This window comes from Arctopsyche grandis, chromosome 10 (genome assembly GCF_051622035.1).
Source record: "Arctopsyche grandis isolate Sample6627 chromosome 10, ASM5162203v2, whole genome shotgun sequence".
In the NCBI taxonomy this organism is placed as follows: domain Eukaryota; kingdom Metazoa; phylum Arthropoda; class Insecta; order Trichoptera; family Hydropsychidae; genus Arctopsyche; species Arctopsyche grandis.
In genome coordinates this window covers 17,293,947-17,321,129 of record NC_135364.1, presented here as the reverse complement: position 1 = coordinate 17,321,129, position 27,183 = coordinate 17,293,947, and the positions used below count along the sequence as shown (strand labels likewise).

General features: G+C 31.4%; 4 protein-coding genes across 5 annotated transcripts; 2 read left to right on the top strand and 2 right to left on the bottom strand.

Annotated features, from left to right (window-relative positions):
* Nucleotides 1–4,708: 4,708 nt before the first annotated feature.
* On the top strand, nucleotides 4,709–6,739 carry LOC143918115 (pancreatic lipase-related protein 2-like). The gene is made up of 6 exons (XM_077439825.1): nucleotides 4,709–4,771; nucleotides 4,882–5,041; nucleotides 5,264–5,412; nucleotides 5,490–5,735; nucleotides 6,168–6,504; nucleotides 6,591–6,739. The coding sequence occupies exons 1-6, from the start codon at nucleotides 4,717–4,719 to the stop codon at nucleotides 6,643–6,645; spliced, it is 1,002 nt and encodes a 333-aa protein (XP_077295951.1). The 5' UTR covers nucleotides 4,709–4,716; the 3' UTR covers nucleotides 6,646–6,739.
* A 2,072-nt stretch (nucleotides 6,740–8,811) lies between these two features.
* LOC143917566 (endothelial lipase-like) lies at nucleotides 8,812–10,864 on the top strand. The gene is made up of 6 exons (XM_077439105.1): nucleotides 8,812–8,920; nucleotides 9,002–9,170; nucleotides 9,286–9,425; nucleotides 9,503–9,748; nucleotides 9,837–10,170; nucleotides 10,247–10,864. The coding sequence occupies exons 1-6, from the start codon at nucleotides 8,848–8,850 to the stop codon at nucleotides 10,299–10,301; spliced, it is 1,017 nt and encodes a 338-aa protein (XP_077295231.1). The 5' UTR covers nucleotides 8,812–8,847; the 3' UTR covers nucleotides 10,302–10,864.
* Nucleotides 10,865–11,492: 628 nt separating this feature from the next.
* Nucleotides 11,493–13,993, bottom strand: LOC143917813 (apolipoprotein D-like). 2 transcript variants are annotated; one of them, XM_077439404.1, is made up of 5 exons: nucleotides 13,940–13,993; nucleotides 13,317–13,445; nucleotides 12,820–12,950; nucleotides 12,347–12,531; nucleotides 11,493–12,264 (listed from the first exon to the last, which is right to left on the bottom strand). In XM_077439404.1, the coding sequence occupies exons 1-5, from the start codon at nucleotides 13,970–13,972 to the stop codon at nucleotides 12,131–12,133; spliced, it is 612 nt and encodes a 203-aa protein (XP_077295530.1). In that variant the 5' UTR covers nucleotides 13,973–13,993; the 3' UTR covers nucleotides 11,493–12,130. The 2 variants fall into 2 exon arrangements, with proteins under 2 accessions (XP_077295530.1, XP_077295531.1); XM_077439405.1 differs by lacking the exon at nucleotides 13,940–13,993 and adding an exon at nucleotides 13,673–13,732.
* A 1,395-nt stretch (nucleotides 13,994–15,388) lies between these two features.
* On the bottom strand, nucleotides 15,389–18,392 carry LOC143917812 (apolipoprotein D-like). Its single transcript, XM_077439403.1, has 5 exons — nucleotides 18,356–18,392; nucleotides 18,011–18,139; nucleotides 17,712–17,839; nucleotides 16,245–16,429; nucleotides 15,389–16,045 (listed from the first exon to the last, which is right to left on the bottom strand). The coding sequence occupies exons 2-5, from the start codon at nucleotides 18,119–18,121 to the stop codon at nucleotides 15,906–15,908; spliced, it is 564 nt and encodes a 187-aa protein (XP_077295529.1). The 5' UTR covers nucleotides 18,122–18,139; nucleotides 18,356–18,392; the 3' UTR covers nucleotides 15,389–15,905.
* Between the last annotated feature and the right edge of the window lie 8,791 nt (nucleotides 18,393–27,183).

Genomic DNA, 27,183 nt, shown 5'->3' with positions numbered 1-27,183 from the left:
GTATCTTTTCCTCAAGACCTCGTTGGAAAAATATACTTTTCCAAAAAAAATTAAGTGGACCAATCAGTCAGGGACTGAGATACATAGAAACGTGGCTAGGCTATTGAGTAAAACTGAATACAGTGTACTGTATTCAGTTTTTTACTGACAAAAAAACCAATATTTAATTTAATTTAATTTAAATAACTATTCTTGGATTGAAGGGATAAAATACTGGAGAAGACTTTCAAAAAAAATTTTATTCATGAAAAATCACAAGTACCTACACACTAAATCTTGTTTTACGTACGATTTGTGGAAAATTTCAGAGACAATTGAAGGATATATCTTGTCAGAATTGTAAAGTCGTATAAATTATTGGCGTCAAGTCATTCATCTACTAAATGTAATTTGGCATTTCGAGAACATCAAGAAAGTTTGGTATCTTCTAACAATCCTGGAAATAATTACCGATTTCGAATTACATGTGTATATAAAATTTCTGAATTTAAAAAAAAAAGAACTCAAAATTGAGGTGAATTTCTTAATGTCATATTTATTTATATATAATAGTGTCAATAACTGATCTGATTTTTATTTTATTTAAAATCATTCATTCTTGTATATCTTAAACATAAATGCGTACTTATGAAAGTTTACAGGTCTTACACAATTAACATTTGAAAATCACGAGGTCAAAACCATCACCATCAATTTATATAGACATATGTATGTATGTGAGTTCGGTCTTTCGTGTCATGTGAGGAGGACGTGCTTCTGCGTTCCTCCCGCTATTACTCGCTTAAACCCGGCTATTGCACGAAATTTAACTTAACCATCTAATCACTTATTTTACTAATTGCATCCTAGTATAATTTAAGTGTAAAAATAAACAGCAAATCGGTCGTAAAAAGCGGTTTTATATCAGTTATTTCGAAAAATTTTGTGCTAATTTTTGTGTCAAATCGGTGTCAAACGAGATACATCTCCCTACCTGAATACAAAAAAAGGGTCCTTCGCCAGCCAAGTCGGTCCCACAGAAGCAATAAATCTTCCACATAATTGCTTCCAGCCAAAAATCTTTAACGAACTTTACTTAATAGAATAATAGCAAACAGAAACGGTGTTTCCCAACTGTATATCAGTTCTTTTTCATATTTAAATTATATTAAAGTAATTCGTGTAATTTTATATACTTTACTAAAGTTATTATTAAAATATTAAATTGCAAACCGCACTCACATATATAAATCCGTTGTCTCCAAAGAGGCGTCTCACGATAAAGATCTGTAAAAAAGTAGTATAACAATTGCTAATCTATTATTATCATAACTAACTACTTTCACTTACAAAGTAACCCTGTTAAATGGCATGTAATAACTCATAAGTGATCCAAGTGATACCTAGGATGACTATATGTCAAAGCTGACCACAGAGAAGAGTTTATGGCGGTAAGAACTCACTCCTTGAATGGAAATCTCTCTCAAGTACCGCCTTTTTCTCAACACATCTTGGATAAATGCGAGAAAAATAATATCCAAACCTCCAACAAGGTAAGAGTGACGATGGATGATAGCTTAGCTAATAGAAACCTGTATTTAGCCACGTACAATGTAAGAACGTTATCGAGTGAAGGAAGTGTGCTTGCATTAGAGAATGAACTAGAAAGTATCAAATGGGATTTAGTAGGACTTAGCGAAGTAAGACGAAAACAGGAAAACCAAATAATCCTAAAAAGTGGTAACTGTCTCTACTGGAGAGGGCTACCAAATGGTAGAATAGGAGGAGTAGGGTTTCTTATCAATAAGAGAATAGAAAGAAATATTATAGAAATAAACGACATATCGGAACGTATATGCTATGTAGTATTAAGAATCTCGAGCAGGTACACTTGTCAAATCTTCCAAGTGTACGCCCCCACATCTAGCCACCCAGACGAGGAAATAGAAGACTTCTACGAAAAACTACAGGGCGCATACGATAATAGCCGCCACCACTTTAAAATAATCATGGGCGACTTTAACGCAAAAATAGGACAAAAGGCAAACACAGAAAGAGCAGTAGGCAATTTTGGTACCGGCCAAAGAAACGACAGAGGCGATCGCCTCATAGAATTCGCAGAACACAACAGGCTCTTCATCACTAATTCATTTTTCAGGAAAAACACCAACAATAAGTGGACTTGGGAGAGTCCTAAAGGAGACAGAAACGAGATCGATTTCATCCTAACAAATGCCCTGCACTCCGTTAAAGACGTTAGTGTTTTAAGTAAAGTAGATATAGGCAGCGATCACAGATTAGTCCGTGCCAAGATGGCCATTAATATAAATTGCGAACGTAGGAAATTAATAAAAGGATGCAGTAACTCTCCAGATTTCGCTCAACTAAGGTCTAGGAAAAAGGAATTCGAACTCGAACTTGGAAATCGATACGGGAAATTAAACCCAGAAGCAGACATCGAGGAATTGAACACTGTAATTAGTTCGGTTCTAACCTCAACAGGTAAGAAATTAGGTGGTTTCAGGAAACAGATTAAATTAAGCAAAATTTCAGCGGAAACAAAAAACCTAATTAAGCATAAAAGGAATTTAGATAGGGATAATAATAAGCAAGAATACAATCTAGTAAATAAGGAAATTAAGAAGAGAATAGTCAGGGATGTCAGGGATTTTAACAGCAAGCTAATAGAAAATACCATTAAGAATAACCGTAGCCTGAAAAAGTGCAAACAGGATCTTTTCTTAGGCAAAAACCAAATGATCGCAATCAGATCAGAGAGCGGAGTAATAATTAGGAATAGAGAAGAAATCATAGACAGAGTTTACACGTTCTATGCAAAACTATACGAGAACGACAACGGCCAATTCCCCACTCTGGAATCGACACACGGCCAAAGGGTTCCTGCAGTATTGCCTAGCGAAGTAGAGGCCGCGCTAAAAACTGCAAAGAATGGTAAAACCCCAGGGGAAGATAATATTCCCATCGACTTACTAAAATGTGGCGGCCCCCCCCTAATTAATATCTTAGCTAGGCTTTTCAGCAAATGCATCCAGAACCAAGCTATACCAGAAGGATGGAATAACGCAACTATCATTTTAATACACAAAAAAGGCGACAAAAGCGATATCAAGAACTACCGACCCATTAGTCTACTTTCAGCGGTCTACAAGCTCTTCACGAAGGTTATTACAGAAAGGCTGAAGAATACCCTCGACGAGAACCAACCTATAGAGCAGGCAGGGTTTAGGGCAAATTTCAGCACAATGGACCACCTCCAAGTAGTTGGCGAACTAATCGAGCGCGCCAACGAATATCAACGGCCACTGTGCCTAGGTTTCGTCGATTATGAGAAAGCCTTCGATACAGTTAGTCATAATGCAGTACTTAACGCTCTAAAAACACAGGGAGTGCCGGAACCCTATGTGGGACTGTTAGCTACAATATATAAGAATGCCACAGCTTCAGTTAAAATTTTTTCAGGTACAGATAGATTTAGCATAGGAAAAGGAGTAAGACAAGGAGATACAATCTCGCCCAAGTTATTCAATGCGGTGCTTGAGGGAGTTTTCAGGAAATTGGATTGGGATACAGCCGGAGTAAGCATCAATGGTCGCTTTTTGAGTCACCTTCGGTTCGCAGACGATATAGTTTTAGTAGCTCGTGATTCAGCTGACCTACTTATCAGACTAACACAGCTGGACAGGGAAAGTAGAAAAGTAGGATTAAAAATTAACGTAGATAAGACTAAACTAATGTTCAATAGTTATTGCATGCCTGATAGCATCCCCTTAGATGATAAACCAGTAGAAGTAGTAAATAATTATTTATATTTAGGTCAAATAATTGACATGTCTGGTAGTAAAAATGAAGAGATAAAGAGACGTATGAAATTGGGGTGGAGTGCATTTGGACGGATGAATGCTGTTTTTAAATCAAAAATGCCACTCTGCCTGAAGAAAAGGATCTTTGATCAATGCGTTTTGCCAGTGATGACGTATGGATGTGAAACTTGGACACTGAACGCCAAGATGCAAAATAAAATCCAATGCACTCAAAGAAGTATGGAACGCTGTATGCTTGGCATAACGAGGAAAGACAGGAAGCGGAACACGTGGGTGAGAAATATGACAAGGGTAGTGGACATAGTGGATAGAGTGAAGAGATTGAAATGGCAATGGGCGGGTCACGTAGCTAGGAGGATGGACGAAAGGTGGACAAAAGAAGTGCTTGAATGGTACCCGAGAGAAGGCAAAAGAGTAAAAGGAAGACCGCAAGGAAGATGGGTGAACGAAATTAGGAAAATGTGCGGAATGAGATGGATGAGTGTTGCGCAAAACAGAGACGAGTGGAAGCGTGTTGGAGAGGCCTTCATCCAGCAGTGGATGGCGAATGGCTGTAAATGATGATGATGATGATGTATGTATGTACATACATATATGTATGTAGATTCCAATCTTAATTGCTTTACAGTCCAGTCAGATAATATTTTTTTAATTGTTATAATCAACACTTTCACATAATATTATATTTATAATTAAATCGTTAATTGAAACCATGTTACTGTTATGCATCTACAAATAAAATTTAATTGTTTCGATATTGTGAATACGTAATACTTCTTTTAAAATACACATTGTGATAAAACATCTAATGAATCTATTGTCGATATGAAATCAGGAGATAAATCCAAATGTATATAAATACAATACGATTGATTTATGACAGGCATTGGTCAAGATGAAGTTGCTAATTTTGACTCTGTTTGCCGTTTCGGCGTGTGCTGTCGTATCGGGTATACATATATAAATTTAATAGAATATAAAAAAAAAAGATTTAGGGTTTTTCTCCTTTTTCTGGGTTTCATTTAAATATTGAAGAATCGATGCTAATTGTCAATTTCAGCTGGTACCGTGATCCCAGATTTTCTTAAGTATAAAGAGGGTCAAAAGTATTTTTTCACTACTGACGAAAATGGAAAGCTAATATTCGTCGATTTGGAAGCCAAAGATGTAGAGCATAGATTCAATGCTGAAAGTGATGTTGTCTTCAGGCTTTATACTAGGTAGGTCTTATAGTTACACAAATATTGCTATGTCCGAATTTTTAAGCTATTTAAATTAGATAACGAAATAAAAATCGAAAATAACTCTTACATAACAAAAGTTAAATTGTTTTTAAAAAATATATGTTTGCTATATTTATATATACAAATGTATATTGTATGATTACTTAAGTTCGTGTCTGATTTTTATAGACATTTCAGTAAAAAAACAATAATTTTCAGGAAGAATCCAACAAATGCCAACGTCATCACGTACGGTAATGTAAATAGCTTGACTTCGTCCAACTTCGACAAGAGCAAACCGGTTAAAATCATCTCACACGGATGGAATAATAATGGTGGAAGTGAAGTTAACACCCTCATCACAGAAAGTAATTGTTTATATACATATGTTTCATAATATCTGTAATCAGCACCGATAATCATCATATCTTATGTGCCTTTTAAGGATTCTTAGCTGCTCTTGACGTCAACGTCATCTGTGTGGATTGGGGTAAAGGTGCCAGCGCTCTATATAATACTGCTGTAGGATATGTTCCTGGAGTGGGTACTTTTATAGCCAAACTTGTGGACTGGTTAGTCAACCAGGGCGCGAATGTTAACAATTTTCATCTCATGGGTCACAGTCTTGGCGGACACATCACCGGAATTGCTGCAAGAAGTGTCACAAAAGGAAAAATTCCATACATTACTGGTAAGTTTTGAAATTTTTCTTAAATAAAATCAAGTATAAAAAATATTCTTTTATAAAAAGGTGAACTATTTATCATATTATTTTAAATTTAAAATCCCTTATACATATTTTAAGCGTCGTAATTTTTTTCTACCAACACTAGAAAAGTACAATGACATATTTTAACACCATTGCAAACTCAAAGCTATGTAGATTTAAATTTACAAACGTCGTTTGCTTTGTAATATTAATCATAATTTGTGTAAATTATTCAAACGTGTAAAGGATTATGTCAATTACGGCAAACATAAACAACCGCTTATATCTGGAACTTAATTAAGACGCACGTCCCGTGTGGAAAGGACGCAAATTGACATACAACATCCGGAAGTAAATTTGACAGTAATTCTAATTTATAATTAACAATATTGTTGGCGTTTGTTATATATATAGCTTTCGATCCTGCATTTCCTCTGTGGGGCAGTGGAAGTCAACGAATCAGACCCAGTGATGCAAACTACGTCGAAATCATTCACTCAAACGGTGGAAATCTTGGCTTAGAGGAACCTGTCGGTCATAATGATTTCTATCCCAACGGAGGAAAAAGTCAACCTGGTTGTGGAGCTTTAGACGTTGGTTGTTCCCATGGAAGATCATACCAATTCTTTGCATATTCGTTGAACAATCAAGGCTTCATGGCTAACCAGTGTAGGAGTGTGACCGAAATTAACAACAATAGTTGCGCAAATCTCAGCAAATTGCATATGGGTGGAGCTTCTCCGAAATCTAAGTGAGTACTTAAAAAAATCTTTTTTTATACATATTACATAAAAAATCTTTTTATTGATTTTGGTTATTTTATTTTTTTTATTACAGGGTTGGATTGTTCCGACTTGAAACAAACTCTAATCCTCCTTACTACAAAGGGTAGTTTAATGTGTTCCTTTTGTACTTTTTTCTACAATTTTTATTTTTAATTTATTATAATAACTCAATAATAAATTTAAAAAAATAAATATTCCAACAAAATAATATATCATTTTACTACAATACATATGTACACACTAAAATATATTTATTGATTATAAATTATCATAAACGAATTTCGATTCATATGTACCTACATATTACATGTTATCTTTTGCAATATTTTAATTGAAATATTTCGTTTACAATTATTGGATTATTATCAGCTATCGAATGATATGACGTTTGTGATACATATATAAATTTTAAACAATACTATTTACACGTCATACAACTAATATTTCAAACATAATAAAAATTCAATTTATGATACATATTGTGGATGAGTAGATTTATATCGATCTTTATATTTAATCTAAGTATGCATTGATTTATATATTAAAATGAAATGTTGAAAAATTAACTTTAAAAATTAATATAGATAATTTTAGGTAGATGGATTTTACTTGTGACTAATTTGGTGATATTTTAATACGCATTTAAAAACAATAACAAACGTATAATCCAAGCAATTCGATGATATCCAATCCGCTGTAATAGATTAAAATTTTAATATTGTTGATATTGAAAGTATTATCGTACGCTTCAATAAAACAATGTATAGATTAAATCAATATTTAGCATAATAATTTTACGAAAACAATGTGAAAATATTCACAATTTATAATCATTCGACGTGAATCATTGAACCATTATTTCACTACATGAAATTTTAGCTTTATTAATCATATTTACATATATCATAATATATGTGTGTATAAACTGTATAAAATTATTTATTTAAATACTAAAAACATGATTAATTAAACTATAAATTTTTCGATTCTTGTATATGTATGTATGTACATATATACATACATATATAGCCACAGCGTAGAGCTATTTCATACTAATAGAGAGATCGTGGGCTCAAGTCCCACTCAAATACGCTGCTGGTGAGATCTTGTGGTCATTAAAACACAAATCGACAAAAACAGTCTCCTACCAGAATTTTTTAAATTGTTCTAGCTTAATTGTTGTGACGGATCTAATAAATCACTATCCTGTCTCTCAGTTTCTCAAAAATTCGATTTATTATCAGCTCGAATTTTTTGAATCATATAAAATGCTACCTATGTAATGTATTTTTCAAATTTGCTGTATATCAAAAAAAATTTTGACTGTCCATAGATGTCTCTATTGTATTGTATGTTTGAAAATTGTTAGTACTTATGTACAAAATAATCTTACCATATGTGTAGCCTTGGGGTAGTTCCATTCATGGCACATATGATGTATGTGCCATGATAAATAAAAATAATAATAAAATGTAATAATAAAAATAATAAAATATACCAAAAAAATGGGTCTACCTCACGGGCCGGAATGTGAAATTACCGAAAACGCAAATATCGGAAGGCAGAGATCGAAAATCGAAAGATCTTAAGTCGAAAGATCAAAAAAAAGAGTGCATGGTAAACGGTACATACTCACTTAATTTGCGCGAGCAGGATACAACAGGAACAAGAGGAACAGGCTTTTCCTCCCGTATTAATGTGCGCGCGCAGAATACGGGAGGAAAAGCCTGTTCCTCTTGTTCCTGTTGTATCCTGTTCGCGCAAATTAAGTGAGTATGTACCGTTTACCATGCACCCTTTTTTTTGATCTTTCGATTTTCGATCTTTGCCTTCCGATATTTGCGTTTTCGGTAATTTCACATTCCGGCCCGTCACGGAGACCGCAAAAAATATATAAAAAAAAAATGATTTTATGAGTGAACACTAATAAATATGTAAGATTTTGTAAGAACTGTTGCGTCCTCGTTAAACATTTCGGGAATTTGACTTCACCGAAATCACTCAATATTGACAACTAAACTTCCCTGAAAAAATGCAGTGTGAAATCATTTAAAATTCACGATGAACATTAAAAAAACATCATCTTCAAAATTTATCACATTGACATTTAAATTCTATTACAATAAATCAATTGTTCTAATGTCAATATTTATAACAATACGTTTGTAAATAAAAAAGGTAAAAATACGATAAAAAAATTTACTATGCATTATTTAAGTAGATAAGATTAAATTTTTCACAAAAAACATATATAAAACCAAAAAAAAGGTGAAAATATACAGTGTAAACAAAGCGTGAATTGGATCAAGATGAAACTTTTTAATATCCTAGTCGTAATTTTAATAGGGATTTCCATTTTCAAATATCGTGATGCCTTTCGATGTATTTATTTCATATTTAATAACTAGTAATATGTACTATATATATTTTATATTCACCGAATAATAAACACACTATTCTTAGGCGCTATAAATACAATCATCTATGGAGAATGCGTTGAAGGACAAAGATTTGTGCTTTTCGGAGAGGAAGAAGGAGAAATTCATTTAGCTGATCTGTATGAAATTGATCCAGATGAAAAACTTCATAAATACAACGCTAAAGATACAATACAATATATTTTACACACCAGGTATTTTAATTTTAAATATTATAACTCCTTTAATGTATTCATATGTATTGATTTCAATGTATTACATATGTACACATGAATGTATTTGTATATTAAATTTTATACTAATTTCTAGACTAAACTCTGAAAACATCAAATATGGCGACGATGAAGCTTTGAAATCATCCAATTTCAATAACACAAAACCAGTCAAATTAATAGCCCATGGTTGGTTCGGACATAGTAAAAGTGCTGTGAATAAAATCATCACTGAAGGTAAATTTCATATACTTTCGTAAAATTTACGTGGCAAAACAATTTTTAAATTATTTTTTATAATTTTTTTCTAAAAGCACTTCTGGAAAGTGAAGATTTGAATGTTATAATAGTAGATTGGAGTAAAGGAGCGAATACTTTTTATACTTCATCGGTCAAAAATGTAGTGGCAGCTGGAGAATATGTAGCAAAATTAGTAGACTGGTTAGTGACTAATGATACACCTATAAAAGCATTTCATTTGATCGGATACAGCTTAGGAGCTCACGTTATGGGAATCGCTGGTCGTTCAGTCAAAAATGGACCAATACCTTATATTACAGGTAAGTTATCAATAATATATCTACATATATACATATGTTCATATTTAATATATTCAAATTGAATAAAACTATTTGGATTAATTTTTAGCTTTGGACCCAGCAAATCCATTGTGGGGAAGTAGCAGTCAAAGAATCAAATCAAGCGATGCTGATTACGTAGAAGTGATTCATACAGATTCTGGACATTTAGGCTTGAAAGAACCACTGGGTGATACTGATTTTTATCCCAACAAAGGATCTGGTCAACCCGGTTGTTTCTTAAGCGTCGGATGTTCTCATTCAAGGTCTTACGAACTCTTCGCAGATTCAATAGATCACAATAGTTTTGTGGCTTACGAATGTAATGATTATAAGGAAATGTCTAAAGGAAAGTGTTCCAATTTGAGTCAATTGAAAATGGGAGGATTGGGTCCCAAAAATGGGTAAGATTCTCAAAATACAAATTTGTATTCAAGTTTTTTTCGTTTTTTTTTAATATCGATTTTTTTATTTGTACAGAAGCGGAATATTCTATTTGGCAACGAAAAAAAATAAACCTTTTTATATGATTTGATAAAGTATTGAAATATTTTATTGAAGAAAATTTAAAATATGAAAAAATATACGATGCGTATGGTTGATTCGAAAAATTGATCATTTTATGATCATTTCAGTTCAAATTGACGTTGAACGATGCTGTGATTTTTAAATAAACATAAAATTGTTATTATATTATTAAACTTACATTATTATTATTATTATTAGTACAAATTATTGTAGTATTAAAAATATTCTTTATTGCTAAATATATATCCAGTATATTATTTAAATATATGTATGTATAATATTAATTACGGCAAATTATTATTATAATTAAATATAATAACACCATAATTTAAGACAATAACAATATAAAATATTTTTCACCGTACATATGTACATACATACGTACATATAATGGTATATTATTAACTGGAAGGTATTTTATATTGTACCTTTATTTGCTGTCAATTTAAATAAGATTAGTTGAACAGTTGCTTACATTATTGATAAGATATGTTACTATTTATTTATCCAAGTTAAAACCTATTATGAAAATGTGACAGATTATTTAATCTGATATTAAATAGATAAAGTAAAAAGGGTACGTATTTTATATCGGCATACAATTTTTATACACATACACAAGTACATACATATGTACATACATACATACATAGTACTATGAAAACAAATTTGCAATACATAAATACTATAATATGTAAATTTAATATATTAGATAGTACTTAATGTAATGACTTTGTTCTCAATCATTTTCCCAATCAACGAAATGTATATTTCATCGTTTTTACTTTTTATTACAATCCTCTTCTATACTTCACTTCGCTAACGATTCAATATTTTTTCCTACAAACTTGAGATCGTTTTGAAAATTTACTATTTTATGTGCTTTGGTCAACGATGGAAATTTAAATCCTTTCTGATAGTTCGATGGGGAAAAATAATCGTGATAGACACGTTTAATAAAAATGCTACAATTTTTACACCTTAATTATCATGGCATTTTCTCATTGAATTCTGGAGAGATAAGTCACATGATAAGATAAATTATCAAATCGAATTCGGTAATATCAAATTGGAATGTATCACGCAAGAGATTAAATGTCAATAAAAACATTATGGTATCTAGAATACTCAAATTAGCTTCAATAATTATATACATTTGTAGTAATCGTCAGTTTTAATGGTTTTATTTTTTTATTTTCCGAGTTTAGTGTATTTGGAAACCATTTACATACATACATGTGTATGTATGAAACATTTTTACATGCATAAAACATTAAAAATTATTTTAAATATTCACAATAAGGCTGAACTGAACTAGCTTCATTTTCAAAAATATGCATTTGATTAGATTATAATATTCGAACGCTTACTTTTTCAAAATAAATAATATTATTTTTATGTTAAGAATTACTAGTACTGCCATCTATTGGAAATGTTTATTATCAATACAGCAAAAAGGTTTGCATCATTGTTTATTTCAAGTACATATATATTATTAATAATTTGCATTTTTTTAATGACATTGACATTCTAATATAATAATCGTATTCCATTATATAATTTCAACTGTTTTCATATAAACTTTGGCATTTTCTTTATAAAAAGTGTCTCTTCAAATATTTGCTGCGCAATCAACTTTTTTTTAGCTAAGAAATAAATACATCATCAAAAAAATGAAACAACATTATTCGCTGTATAAATTATGATATGTATGTGCATTGAAATTATTATTTTTTGTTACAAAATTATTCCCAAATTTCTAATGTCTGCTGTTCTAATTCTGTCATTTTGCATTTTACAAAATCGTTAATCATTCTGCATTTGGTTTATACTATGTCAATTTGGACACGACTTTTGATCAGTCGGAATTAATAAGGCTCTATTAAGACCATAACGATCCATTACACTGTAAGCTGCACCCATAACAGTGGCAGGGGGATTTTGTGCTCTCGTCAATATCCAAACGATATCTGTAACATTTCAAAAAATTATCATACATATTTTATTTGAGTATTGAGTCTGTGAAACTGGATTTATCAATTAATTATTTACCTGTGTGGAAGATGAAAAAATCGGTGCAGGAATATACAACAGCATAGTTGGTGTAATCTGTATCCAAAACCCAGTATGGAGCTGCTCGTCCGAATGGAATTGATGGGAAAACTACAGAGAGTTTTCCTTCATTTGCGGCACCTGCTAAAGTAGCAGTTCCTTCAATAGTCCTCACTTGATTTGTCCTATGAATGTTAATGTTATTTAAACACAATCTTTAATTATGAAAATATGTATGTAACAAAACAAACTCAAATGCATTGTTTTATATTACAGCTCAAGGTAGCATTCTAATAGAAACCATTGTTATAGTGCAAGTTTTCAGATTAATTCAACACGCTAACTGTGCTAAGCCAAACAGCAAACACCGTATTCTATGCAAACACATGTATGTATGTATGTAAATATGTACATATTGTTAGATAGACATAGTTCATTCACTCCATATATAAATAAATATTAAATATACTTACTTTATGTTTAGCTGTCTATTAAACACTTTTACGCCACCGCTAGCAATTGGGGTATAAGTTGCAGTAATGCATTTTCCACCTAATTCGAATATTGCAAAATACTTCTCAGCTTCGTACCAAGTTCCAACATACTGAATAATTAATAATAAAAAAATATGTTATATAAGGTCGTGTACGTTGTTTACGTAACAAACGACAATGACTATTGGAAACTGTTTCCTGTTTTTAGTTTATTACGCTCTTTCGAGGATACTCATAGTGCAAACGTTTATTATATTACGTACATACGAGAGTCGCCATTATGCAATGTAGGCATTTAAATAATTAATGAAATAGAAGAGCTCTATAACCTTTTCAGCAAATATTTTTCAAAATCCATTAAGTGAAATGGCTACTTGCAAATTATAATTAAAATAGTCACTTGCATATTGTGCATTTTTATTCAATTGTCTTTATATATATTATGTAAAAGATATAAATTTTGTAAATTAACTCACTTGACTAACATCGAACGGGTTCTTTACACTTATATTGGGACATCTTCCAAGCAAAGGTACTTGAGCTCCGGTCAATACCGTCAAAGTTAAAACTAAACTTAAAAGTTTAATCATTTTTGTAAATTCAATCTGTAAAAAAGTAATAAATTCACAATAAGAACTTTAAAAAGGTTAATATATGTAGTTCTAATGAAATTTAATCGCTTTATAAATGTACTGCATCGATGAAAAATTATTCAAAGCGTAACATTTTACGGCCCATTTGCGATTTTCATACTAAAAATTGCTTAAACTGAATGTATGTCACTTTGCACAATATCGATTAAATTTTACGTGTAATTTTATTTAAAAAATACCAAAATATACGTCCGAAAGAGGAGACGAAAGTGTTCGAACTGATACCGACAGATCGCTCGTAGAACAAATTTACCAGTAGCGTTCGAGGCCACGGTCATTTACTGCAGAATTGCCCAACATTTTTCAACACTTGCTATGCCTAAATTACGAAAATTAAATTTTCCATACGTTTGCAACATTTAAAAGTTTTAACAAATATTAGTATGTATAATACGAATAATGGGACGAACGATTCCATTTTTGAAAATATCAACTCCGCAACTTACTCGACTAACAGAAGACCAGTTAATGACTGACATCCTTTCTGCAAAGAACACCTTTTATCTATTGCCTTGTAACGTCCCATGTTTATTTTTTTCGTCATCTTTTGTTTAAATAGCGATAACATTACACTTATATACTTATACCATTACCGGTTTAGTATTGAAACTTTTTCGTTTGTGAATGTACCGACTGTTGATTATTCAGGTTTTGAGTAATTAACAATTTTAAAATGTAACAAAAATGTTCTTTATCGGTAATAAATACTAAAATAAAAAAAAAATGTGAAATCGGAAATGAACTATCTTTCAATGTGGTTTGATATTGCTTTAGGGTATTTCAATATTTATGACTACATTGTAACGTTTAAAACTCGTCATGAACATCTACGTACATAAAAATACATATGTACGTAGAAAAATGTATGAAATTTTGAGATTATACTACACTATAGCGTTTGAAAAATCTCAAAATTATCTATTTTTTATTGCGTAATAATTTTATGAGTATTTCATTTTCATATAAGCACACACATAATTATAATATTATGTAAATATACTGTCTTCAGATTCGCGTTCCAGAAAACGTGTATGATAATCTAGTAATAAATACTAACGTATGTAGGTTGAAACCAACTTTTTTCTGGTATGAAAAATAAATATACATGTATAAATACATATGTATGTACATATATTGTAACATTTGTCTTTTTCAAATCCTGACTATCACAAATTCAAAATTTAAAAAGCTTCAAATAAATAGGACATACAATTTTTCGATCTTCACGTCTTTATTAAATTATAAACCGTATAAATATTAAGTTATGACATAATATTGTAAATTTACAATAATATACATACATACATATGTATGTGTATACGATGCACACATTTTATCTTCCAAAAAAGTTGATTTCATATTAGTAAAATTTTTGATAGTGCTGTATATACGTATGTATATGAATTATATATGATTCATTTAATGAATATTCCTTTATTATACGAAGCCCTAAGGATGGATTCAATTTCTTGAAAATTGAGATTGTTCAGAGAAGGTTTCTCAGACGTACAAATATACAAATATACTAGTAAGAATATATATATATATATATATATATATATATATATATATATATATATATATATATATATATATATATATATATATATATATTTGTTATCTTCTCCTGTAGCTCAAATACTTATGTACCCCAATTGATATTTTCACATGATGCTATTTTCGGGTTACCCCTGAGCGACATCTATGTTATAAATCATATTCTTATAGTGCTGATACATGCTGGGCAAGTCTGACCAGCAGCACTACAGAAATACTTGGAATATACAATCGAGGTCACCCCACGGGATCGAACCCGGCAACCTCTCGGTGGTTAGTATTTGCGCAACCACAAAGCTATGCTGCTGGCTATTTTATTTCTTATTTTGCTTTTGTTTGAACATATATTGTATGTATTTCATGTTTTATTTTATTTTATCGATGCGTATATGTAGTGACGCCCTGGTGTCAATCTGTGGCAAAAGTGGCCCAAATATTGTCATTGTATTATAAAAGAAGGATCCAGATCACAACAACGACATTAAAAATATATTAAAGTTGGTTTATCAGAATATGTAGAAGTAACTTGTGCTACATAGCCTCGTGACATGTCAAGAATGCATTTTGTACATATGTATGTGCATATGTACATTTCGTTTTACCTCTTTGCTCAGAGATTGCTAACGATGTCAATTAACTCTTGTATTTAAAGTTGGAACTCACTTTAAAAGATCCATAAACATTACAGTAATTAACTGTCTATCTATTTTTAGTAAAAAATATGTATGAAAGTGTTTCTTTAAAAGCTACATATGAATAAGTGAAATTATATAAATATTTTGCAATGCTTTAATGTTTTTAAATTTGATTACAACCATATACCAAAATCTACACTAATTTAATGTTTTAAAATCGTTATGTAGGTAAACTAAAACAGCTCAAGTCGGTAGGAATTAACAAGGATGTTTTAAGACCATTATCTTTCATTACACTATAAGCCTGGTCCACAATTGTTTGGTCTGGAACTGGAGATCTCGTCAAAATCCATACGTTATCTGAAAAATGTAATTGTATTTTATTTTTCTGTTCAGATATTCAGACGAGGCGAATTTTTAAAGCCGAATATCAAAACAGGCAAAAATTTTATTTCATATTTTCGACAACGTGCATTTGTATGTGCATACGCACATATGTTCATAATAAGTGCAATATGTCCGTGATACGTATGTATGTTTGTAAATTTTAAATATTTACCCGTATGGAAAAACAAAAATTCGGTGCAAGAGTAGACTACGGCATAATTATCGTAATCTGTATCCAACACCCAATATGGAGCAGCTCGTCCAAACGGAATTGATGGAAAAACTACAGAAAGTTTTGCTACACCTGAATTTTCTGTGAAAGTAGCAGTTCCTGCGATCGAGCTCGGTTGGTTGGTCCTATGAAACACATATATCATATAAGAATATGTTTTAATGACAGTTCATATATTTAGTATACATAATAATTTTATACATTCAAAAACATATATCCTTAGCCATAGTCTTCATAGCCTTCCTTACACCCTTTGCATTCTCTCGAATACCATTCGAGCACTTATTTTGTCCGTTTTTTCGGCTTTGTGACTAGGGTCTCCAATTTGATTAATCGAGTACATTTATACTCGAGTATATTAGTCCATTTTTTAAACTTTCGATAATCGAGTATTTTTAAAATTACTCGATTAATACTCGCAAATCAAAAATTTTCAAATATTTCAAAAGCAAAAATAAATTTATAACGTCTTGCTTTCGGCGTTTGTGCTTGAGATAGAGCTTAGAGGGGTACTATCGGGTAATGATTTTTTTGCATAGTTTCGTTCGTTGGCTATACTAATGGGATTTGACGGAAAAATCTCTTTGTGTCTTTGTGTCCTCCTGATTTATGTTGTCAACAGCAAAAAACAATATGAAATATCAAAAAATATATTTTGGATTTGCCGACTACTGGATGCTCTTATGACATACATTATGGTAGAACTAATTGTTTCTACCAATCCGTCAGCGAAAATTATAAACCAAAACATTCAAATATATCTATGCATTCAAAGTAAAATCAGCTCTTTGCGAATAATCGAGAGTGTAGGAGTTGGGTTTTTTTCCATTTTGGGTTTTTCGTGTGGTAGTAGTTGATTAATTAATATTAGGCGATACAATCAAAATCTAATTTGAAATGATTTACTATATTATAACTAACGTATTATGTATATTTTAGATTAAAATCGATGCAAATGGGACTGCTATAGTTATATTTAATTTTTAATTCCGCCTGTGCAAGCAATAACCGGAAATTAGTGATTTGCTAAATATATTTACTATTTATAATATAAAAATAATGGAAAACTAATTATTGTATACTATTCTAGACATATCAAAGGGAGTAGAAGTTTGGGCTTATTTTTTAGGAAATGAGCAGAATTAACCCCTCACCGTACGTAATAAATGAGGTGAAAGCATTGAATTTGAAGGATCGATAACTACTTTGAAATGTATTTTAAGGCTGATAAATCATTTGAAATGTATTTTACAATTCGATACTCGAGTATTTGATGATGTCGAGTAACTCGAGCCTATATTCATGACCCGCCTTCTGGCATTTCAATCTCTTCACTCTCTCCACTGCCACTCTCAACCACCCTCAATATCCACATATTCTTGATATACATAAATTATATCCACTTACTTCATGTTAATTTGTTCATTTAACACCGTAACACCTTCAGAAGCAGCAGTATAAGTTGCAGTAATGCATTTTCCCTTAAGTTCAAATACTGCAAAATACTTTGCATATTCATACCACTTTCCAGTATACTGAAAAATAATAATAATTAAAAATAGTTTACATATTATTGGAAACAATTTCTTATTTTTAATCTTCTATAAATTCGATTAATTTGCATTTAAAACGTTTTTGTAGGTATTATATGTATGTAGTTATTATAATTAATGTATCAAGTATATGGATATTATAAAGAAACTTACACTACTTGGATCAAAATGGGTCTTTACTGGTAAATCAGGACATTTTCCAATCATAGGAACTTGTGCTTGTATCGCTACAGCAAACCCGAAAAGCAACCACAAGGATTTCATTTTTTTTTTTAATAATATCTGCAATTAAAATTAAAAAATCATTATTACCATCATTGAAGTTTATACTCTAATATTTTAACTTTTCAACGATAGTGAAATTATTATTTTTATGAATAGAAATGCATACAGTCAAAAAATTTAAATTAAAATGATCGATAAATATTTTTCACATTAAAATGAAATATATGTATGTAACATATTTTCATTGAATTTTGCTTATTCTATTCTCTTTACCAAATTCCACGTCAAAAAGCGAAGATGCAACTGTTCGAACTGATGCTGATACGAGCCGAAGGGTATTTTAACTGAAATCAATCAAGGCCACGGTTATTTATTTCAGCGCTTCTCAACATTTATCTGCTTAAACTTATCCAAGAAACAAAAATCTTCATTTGTATTATGGATGCGTTCGTTGAATTTTTTAATATTCTAAATGAAAATAAAAAGTTACATTTAATAATATGTATATGTATGTAAAAGGTATTGATAATATAATAGTATTGATTCTAATATAAAAAATCTTTGATTTTTCTGTTATGAGAATGATCTGCATACAAAGTTACATTTTTTCTCAATATTTATATATTATGCGTATTTTTTATTCTTACTAATTATATAATATGTATGTATTAGGTGGGCTGAAAAGTTCGTAGGCTGACACATAGATAGCGCTACTAGTATTAAATCCATATGATTTTTAGTTAGTCCTAACCTTAAAAAGACACTTGTATAAATTTGACAGCTGTCGTACTATTAGTTTGTGAGTTATAGCATTTTGAGTGAAGCAACTTTTATTAGTTTGAAAAAATGGATAAAAAGGAATTTCGTGTGTTAATAAAGCTTTGTTTTTCGGCGAAAAAAAATACTATTGAAGCCAAGGTTTGGCTTGATAAACATTATTCGGACCTTGCACCAGGAAAATCAACCGTTGAGAAGTGGTTTGCTAAGTTTAAACGAGGCGAAATGAGAACCGAGGACGATGCACGCAGTGGACGCCCCAAAGAGGCTGTTACCGACGAAAACATTAAAAAAGTCCACAAAATAATTTTTGATAACCGTAAAGTGAAATTGATTGAGATAGCTGAGACCCTAAAGATATCAAAGGAACGTGTTGGACATATCGTGAATGAATATTTGGGTATGCGAAAGCTCTGTTCAAAGCTCACAATCGACCAAAAACAACAACTAATTGATGATTCTGAGCAGTGTTTGGAGCTGTTCAATTGTAATAAACCCGAATTTTTGCGTAGATATGTGACAATGGATGAAACATGGCTCCATCATTTCACACCAGAGTCCAATCGACAGTCAGCCGAGTGGACTGCACGTGATGAAGTGACTCCAAAGCGTGGAAAGACGCAAAAGTCGGCTGGCAAGGCTATGGCATCAGTATTTTGGGATGCGCATGGTATAATATTCATCGACTATCTTAAAAAGGGAAAAAACATAAACAGCGACTATTACGTAGCGTTATTGGAGCGTTTGAAGGACGAAATCGCGGAAAAACGGCCCCATTCGAAGAAGAAGAAAGTGCTGTTTCATCAAGATAATGCACCGTGTCACAAATCAATGAAAACGATGGCAAAATTGCATTAATTGGGCTTTGAATTGCTTCTGCATCCACCGTATTCTCCAGATCTGGCCCCCAGCGACTTTTTCCTGTTCTCAGACCTCAAGAGGATGCTCGCTGGACAGAAATTTTGCGCTGATGAAGAGGTAATCGCCGAAACTGAAGCCTATTTTGAGGCTAAAGACAAATCGTACTATAAAAATGGTATCGAAAAATTGTATGACCGCTATAATCGTTGTATCGCCCTCGAAGGCAACTATATTGAATAATAAAATCAAATTCTAACAAAAAAAGATTTTTTCTATGCTAGCCTACGAACTTTTCAGCCCAACTGTTACATCTCTTTTGATAAAGATGATCGGTATAATTTCAAAATATTTTGGGATATTAATAAATTTTCGGAAAATAATTTTTATTTTTGCGATATTTGATACACTAAATTTAGATATTTTAAAACCACCTCTTTAAATATCAGCGCACACAATTTTTTTTGTGATAATAGCAGATTTTAGTATAATACATATTTTAAATTCACCTTGTAAATTCAAATTTTATATTCACCTTAATAACGATCTTCTACCATTTATGTAACACACTCAATCTGCGTCAGTGTTCGATTCAAAGTTCATTCAATTTCATCTTAAGTCACTTATGTATGTATGTATTATTTACACGTGTACGTATATAGTAATTTTACATTACTTGTATTCTAAACTTTTCTTATAATATTGTAATAAATACCTAAATATGCATTTTTCTCATGTTTAAAAAAGGTGACAATTTATCAATTATAAAATATATACCGGTTGCGCTTCTTTCTGCTCCTGCCAAGGTGTTCGAGGCAATTTTGCATTGGTATATCTACAATCACTGTGAACCGTATTTGATTGACCAACAACATGGGTTTAGACGTTCCAGTTCAACAGTTACTAATTTTTTATGTTTTTCAAATTATGTAACCAAATCAGTTGATACAAGAAACCAAGTTGATGTAGTGTATACCGATTTCATGAAGGCCTTTGATAAGGTGGACCATATTGCTTTATTTGTAAAATTAAGACATTTTGGTTTATTAATTGGCTTAATGCAACTTCTCGAAAATTACTTTGAAAATCATCTAATTATCACCCCAATTCCTCAAGAGAGTTTATTTCGCATTCTGGGGTACCTCGGGGGTCCAATCTGGGGACATTATTTTTTTTAATTTGCATTAATGACATTTCCAAAATAATTAAGTATTTTATTCGCCGATGACCTTAAACTTTTTAAAACAGTTATGTACATAAGTCTAGTAGTGACGCTGCCCTTCTCCAATTGGACTTAAATGCACTGTCAAGTTGGTCTGTCGAAAATAAGTTATCTTTTAGCATTCAAAAATGCTGTGTCCTCAATGTGAAAAGATCTTCAAATCACTTGATTCATCCCTATCACCTAAGTGGTGTCGAATTAAAGTTTGTGGATTAATTTTGTGATTTGGGGGTCATGTTCTCAAATCATTTTCATTTTAAACGGCACATAGATAATATTTGTTTGCGGGCGACAAAAATACTGGGATTCTTACTACGAGTTAGTAAACCTTTCCAGAGTGCATTGGTGCTTAAAATTCTTTATGAATCTCTAGTACGTAGCGTTCTAGAATTTTCTTCCATTATATGGAGTCCTACCCATATGACTCATATATATAAAATAAATAAATATATTTATATGAAATTGTATGGTTATTATCCTTGGCTATATCCTTGTGCATTCATATTAGGGGCGTTAGGCTTCAACTCATTGGAGTCTCATCGTGTTATATTTCTGGTTCGACACTTTTTCAAGCTATTAAATGGGATAATACACAATCCCCAGGTTCTTAATGAATTTAGGTTTTATGCACCTAGTAAATGCAGGGACCTGAGGAATCGTGATTTATTTGTTCTTCCTGTGGCTCGCACAAATATGTTGGCAACATCTCCTATATCTAGGGCAATATATCTGCTCAACCGGGTTGCTGGTAAAATTGACCTCTTCAATATAAACTATGCTAATCTAGTTGAGTGGTTATTGAGGAACGCCAGTAGTTGTTCTTACCAATTATAAATGTGATGATATAATAGCTATTATTATTATGTTATTATTATTATTATGTTATTATTATTATTATTATGTTGTTATTATTATTATTATGTTATTATTATGTTATTATTATTATTATTATTATTATTATTATTATTATTATTATTATTATGTTATTTCATTTCATATTGTGTTGGAGCTCTCGGTAATGTCACTGTGGCTCAGTGGCGTAGCCAGGATTTTGTCAAGAGGGGACTTTTGACAGGAAAAAAGGCAAGATAATTTATATTTAATTAATATAGAATCACATCATAGAAAAATAAAGTAAATACGTAATAAACATATGGTATGAACAAAATTCAAATAAAATAAAAATAATGAATACTTTGAAAAAGTACGAAACAGATCCAATCTTCGCGTATTTATCTAATATTTTTTCTGCACTAAAATTTACAGCCAGCAGCATAGCTCGGACGTTAAGCTTCTGCTCACCGTCAAGAAGGTGCCGGGTTCAATCCCTGAATGAAAAATGAATTTTTCAGAGTATGCTGTTGGTCAGACCTGGATTTGTGACTCCAGGTTGATTGTTTCCTATCAGAGTTTGCCAATTTTCTCTGATTTCATTGTTGAAACGGTTCCCGGAAAAAAAAAATGGCTAAAAATCCTTCCTACCTACTATGTCACCACTATTTGAAATTTGATTGATGTACAATAAAATTTTATGTACAATTCATAGATCTCTCGTTAATTTGCGAGTTTTTGCAGTTTCTCGCAATTCAACGACTTATAATAAAAATGCTGCATTTGTATTTGTAATTGGCCAGGAAGGCGCATTAGGATTTACCTGTAAGGCCTTCCTGGTATATATGTAAAATAAAAAAATAAAAATAAATAAAATATCTAATAAAGCAAGTCCATTTAGTCGATTTTCCGACATCGTATTACTTAAATATGTTTTTAGTCATCGTAGTGTGGCTGTTGTCACCGGAAGTGTTGCTAGAATTTTTAGATGTATGTAAATATTGAAGTATTGCAAATTGCTCTAGTACTTATATATTGCCACCACATTTCCAACTCTCCAGTTAGAATGCAAGGCCCACAAAATATATCTTGGTTGTAAATTTCCCCCGAAGTCTTTATCTTATTTTTTAAAAAACTTGATGGTTGAGAGCTTTTTCCATCAGGAAGCAAACATTGTAAATTTTCAAGTATATGTTTACGTCCTAAAAATCTGTCTTGGATTTGGGATAGAAAACTATCCAAAAATGGTACAAACGATCAATAGCGACAGGAGTGGGATATTTTGCTGCTGACTGCACTCCACCAAGGGGGGGGTTCAGACCCCTGGACCCCCCCCCCCCTTCGCTACGCCACTGCTGTGGCTAATATGTTAAAATAAAATAAAATATGTAGTCATATACACAAACATACATGCAGGGCCGTGCGGTAGATTTTCTCAGTATGCCAATTAGTATTCGAAATGCCGTCCCCAAATTGTTTTTTCTAACCTTCGATTATGATTTAAAAAAAAGCACAAAATTTACGAATACTATGTTTATTTTGAAAAATAACTATTTTAAAATAATTAAATCAACTATAACAATCTATTACAGTTTTACCTTTCTAACTTATATACTTTAGCAAATTCGTTAATCGGGGATGTGTAATCTAGAGTGGCAGCTAAAGTAGATTGAATAGAAATTAGATTACTAAGTTTGTTTGGCTTATTGAATTTCTTAAGTAGTGTTTTATTAATTTTAATTTGTAAAAAAATCTTTCCCCACTAGCTACAGAGACGGGTGTGTTAATAAAATTCTCAGAGCTACAGCAGCATTCGGACAAAAAGTAATTAAGCTATTTTGACACAAATAATTTGAAACATACCAAGGTTTTATACTGAATATTAAAGTATTTTCGACTGAAAGAATTGACTGGAGACTGGCACAAAAAATTTCTAGCGTTTGGTCTCATATATGTACAATTGATTCATTTTTTCTTCTATTCTATTTTTCCAATATTTCCATTATTTTTATACTTTAGTTTAGTTATGTAATGTGCTATTTAATCATATTATAGCTTTCATTCTTTTCCTTTTCATTTGTTTATTTTGTATTTACCTTTTTCATTTGTTTTTTATATTTGTAAATTTCAATTTCTTCTTATATTCTATCTTATAACCTTTTCCAAATATTTTAATACTATTGTTTAATTATGCAATGTACTACATATTTTGTCATGCCTTTATTCTTTACTTTTTAATTTGTTTTCCTTATATTTATCTTTTTCATTTTTGTAAAAATCTATTATTGGACTCGGATGTTACATATATTATTTATTTACTTTTTGTTTTTTTTTTTATACCTATCTCTGTACATCCTGTCTGTTGATTTTTCAATTAATAAAATAAATAAATAAATAAATAAAATATCCTTCAGTTTTAAAATGTCATATATATAAACTAAAAAAAATTGATATTGGTTTCCAGAAGAGGGAAGCATTCATTCAGAGAATTACGAGTTATGTCCAGAATATAATTGAAAAAGTTTTTAAAATTTCTTCTATTAAGAGTTCATCGACATTTCGCTGGTGATGCCGCCCCCCTTCAAGGTGCCGCCTAATGCGGCCGCATCACTGTATCATAGCACAGCGCGGCCCTGCATACATGTTACTGTATAATATTATATAATAACATACATTTTTTACCTTATGCACGTATGAACCTATAGATACTCATGGTGTATAATCAAATATCATAAAAAAATTATTGCTCAGTTTTGTACAGAATTAATAATAGTAATGAAATATTTTTTTGCCTAAAATACACATTAATGTATGTGTGTGTGTGTATATATATATATACACTACCGTCCATATGTTTAAGACCAAACCTATAACTCGATTTCTAATGTCCATTAAAATAATTTAGCGTAAAATAGTTCAAAGAAATGGGTATCATTTGTTTCCCTACACCCTTGGATTTAATTTGAGCAAAAAAAACAGGGATTATCCCATTGGTTTGTTGTTTTTTTTATATAAGGGTTCAAAATGGGCTCAAAGACACCGCGTGACGAATCGACACATGTTGCAATTCGACAACTCTACTATACGCAGTTTATGTTACGAACTTTTTTTGTTATTTTATCCTGCTGATATGACATCGAAACAGTTCAAAATAATAAACCCTAAATTAATTTGGTTCAGTTTAATCTGATCAGTCAGACTTTGAAGTCGTACTAGCGGAAAAATTTATAATACATAAAGAGGACAAAAATTTTTGAAGAAATATGGGAAAAAATAAAAATCTCACCATGGAAACTCGAGGAGCCATTATTGCTCTTTACAAACAGCAAAAAACCCAACGATATATCGCCGAAAATTTGAATATTTCGAAGACTGCAGTACAACAGACGATAAAAAAATTCCAAAATTCTAACAACATTATGGATTTATCAAAATCAGGACGTCCCAGAATCACAACACAAGCATTGGATCAACAAATGATATTATTGAGCAAGCGAAATAGAAGGATAACGGCACCAGAAATCGCCTCTGACATAGAAAAGACAGCCTTCAAAAAAGTATCGGTCACCACGGTTAAACGTCGGCTGATGGAAGTGAAGCTGGGAGGGCGCATAGCAGTAAGAAAACCATTATTAAGAAGAAATAATAAAGCGAAAAGATTAGCTTGGGCTCTTCAGCATCGTAATTGGTCAATTGAAGATTGGTCAAAAGTGATTTGGTCCGATGAATCGAAGTTTGAATTGTTCGGTTCGAAAAGACGAGTTTACGTCCGGCGCACTCCCCAAGAAAAAATGATGCCAGACTGTGTGCTGCCAACAATCAAGCATGGTGGTGGATCCATAATGATATGGGGATGTTTCTCAAGAGCTGGAGTTGGGAATTTAATCAAAATTGATGGAATTTTAAAAAAAGAAGGGTATTTGAAAATTTTAAAAGAACAAGTTTTGCCGTGCGGCCGGAACTTATGTGGGCATGATTTTATATTCTAACAAGATAATGACCCAAAACATAAATCAAAGCTATGCATGGACTTCTTACAACAAGAAGAAGAAAAAAATAATTTAAAAATCATGAACTGGCCTCCTCAATCCCCCGATTTAAACCCAATAGAACTTTTGTGGGACGAATTGGACAGACGAACCAGAATCCATCGCTCAACATCCATAAATAAGTTTTGGAATCATCTACAGGAAAGTTGGAAGTCCATACCTCCCATCACACTTCAAAATTTAATAAATAGAATGCCGAGACTATGTGCAGCAGTGATTAAAAGTAAGGGTGGGTTTTTTGACGAAAGTTCAGTTTGACGTTTTTATTTTTTTATAATTTTATGTTTATTAATTGTTGTAATATCTTTATTTATTTTAATAAATGCGTATTTTTTGAACATAACTGAGTTTATATTTTTTAAATTGGTCCAAAATTGTGTAAAATATGCTCCAAAAACACTTTGGTCTTAAACATATGGACGGTAGTGTATATATATATATATATATATATATATATATATATATACATATATTTACATAAGAGAAATATGTAAAAATCAGCTTAACTTACTTTTTTATATTTTTTTATAAGCGTGTCGAATATATATTAAGAAAATCGACTGATAATATTAGTTTGTAGCTTTATATCAGATTCACGTCTCGGATATAACCTATCCGCAATTTGGAACACTTCTTATGAATGCGGAACATTATGAACACAGGTACACATGTACTACATGTGTAAATCAAGTAAAAATTCATTTATTTTCAAAATATTTATTAGAATGTTATTGAAAAGAACGAATTAATATTCAACTTGCATTTATGTATACATATTTTAAATAGTTCAAATAAAAAGTAGGATCATATGCACAATAAATAGCATTTTTTTTCATTTACCAAAACAATGGACATATGAGTTGATCGCTGATAACCAAAACTGTATTATTTCTATCTAACTTGTTCGCGTCTAAAACAGCATAAGCTTTGGACATTGTATTGGGAAACGGGAACCTGTTTCTGGTTAAAATCCACACGAATTCTGTAAACCCAAGAAATTACATTAACATTATCAGTATATTTTAAAATATTTAAACAATAAACTAAAACGACATGTACTGATATGATATAAGACAAAGCTTGAACACGAATAGACGACTGAAAAGCTGCTGTAATCCGTATCCAAAACCCACTGTGAAACTGGGAACATAGCTGATGGGAAAGAGACTCGAAATTTTCCTTGCCCTCTCTTGCTAACAAACCTCGCAGATCCCGTCATCGTAGTCGAACTCAAGTCGCTTGAAAAATTTGCAGAATCATTAAAATACGTACCTATAAAGGAAATTAATCAATGTATGTATGTAGTGCGACTTACGTATTACCCAATTGGGTATTAACCACCACAATGGATTCATTTAACGTCT

Bases quoted from the DNA above. Each gene is read 5' to 3' on its own strand.
- LOC143918115 (XM_077439825.1), top strand. From the start codon at position 4,717: ATGAAGTTGCTAATTTTGACTCTGTTTGCCGTTTCGGCGTGTGCTGTC. The intron at 5,413-5,489 runs GTAATTGTTTAT...GTGCCTTTTAAG, and splicing joins TAACACCCTCATCACAGAAA to GATTCTTAGCTGCTCTTGAC. The intron at 5,736-6,167 runs GTAAGTTTTGAA...TTATATATATAG, and splicing joins AAAAATTCCATACATTACTG to CTTTCGATCCTGCATTTCCT.
- LOC143917566 (XM_077439105.1), top strand. From the start codon at position 8,848: ATGAAACTTTTTAATATCCTAGTCGTAATTTTAATAGGGATTTCCATT. The intron at 9,749-9,836 runs GTAAGTTATCAA...ATTAATTTTTAG, and splicing joins ACCAATACCTTATATTACAG to CTTTGGACCCAGCAAATCCA. The intron at 10,171-10,246 runs GTAAGATTCTCA...TTATTTGTACAG, and splicing joins GGATTGGGTCCCAAAAATGG to AAGCGGAATATTCTATTTGG.
- LOC143917813 (XM_077439404.1), bottom strand. From the start codon at position 13,972: ATGTCAGTCATTAACTGGTCTTCTGTTAGTCGA. The intron at 13,446-13,939 runs GTAAGTTGCGGA...ACTTTTTTACAG, and splicing joins ACTGGTCTTCTGTTAGTCGA to ATTGAATTTACAAAAATGAT. The intron at 12,265-12,346 runs GTAAATAATTAA...GAAATGTTACAG, and splicing joins TTTTTTCATCTTCCACACAG to ATATCGTTTGGATATTGACG.
- LOC143917812 (XM_077439403.1), bottom strand. From the start codon at position 18,121: ATGAAATCCTTGTGGTTGCTTTTCGGGTTTGCTGTAGCGATACAAGCA. The intron at 16,430-17,711 runs GTAAGTGGATAT...TGTGTTTCATAG, and splicing joins AATGAACAAATTAACATGAA to GACCAACCAACCGAGCTCGA. The intron at 16,046-16,244 runs GTAAATATTTAA...TACATTTTTCAG, and splicing joins ATTTTTGTTTTTCCATACGG to ATAACGTATGGATTTTGACG.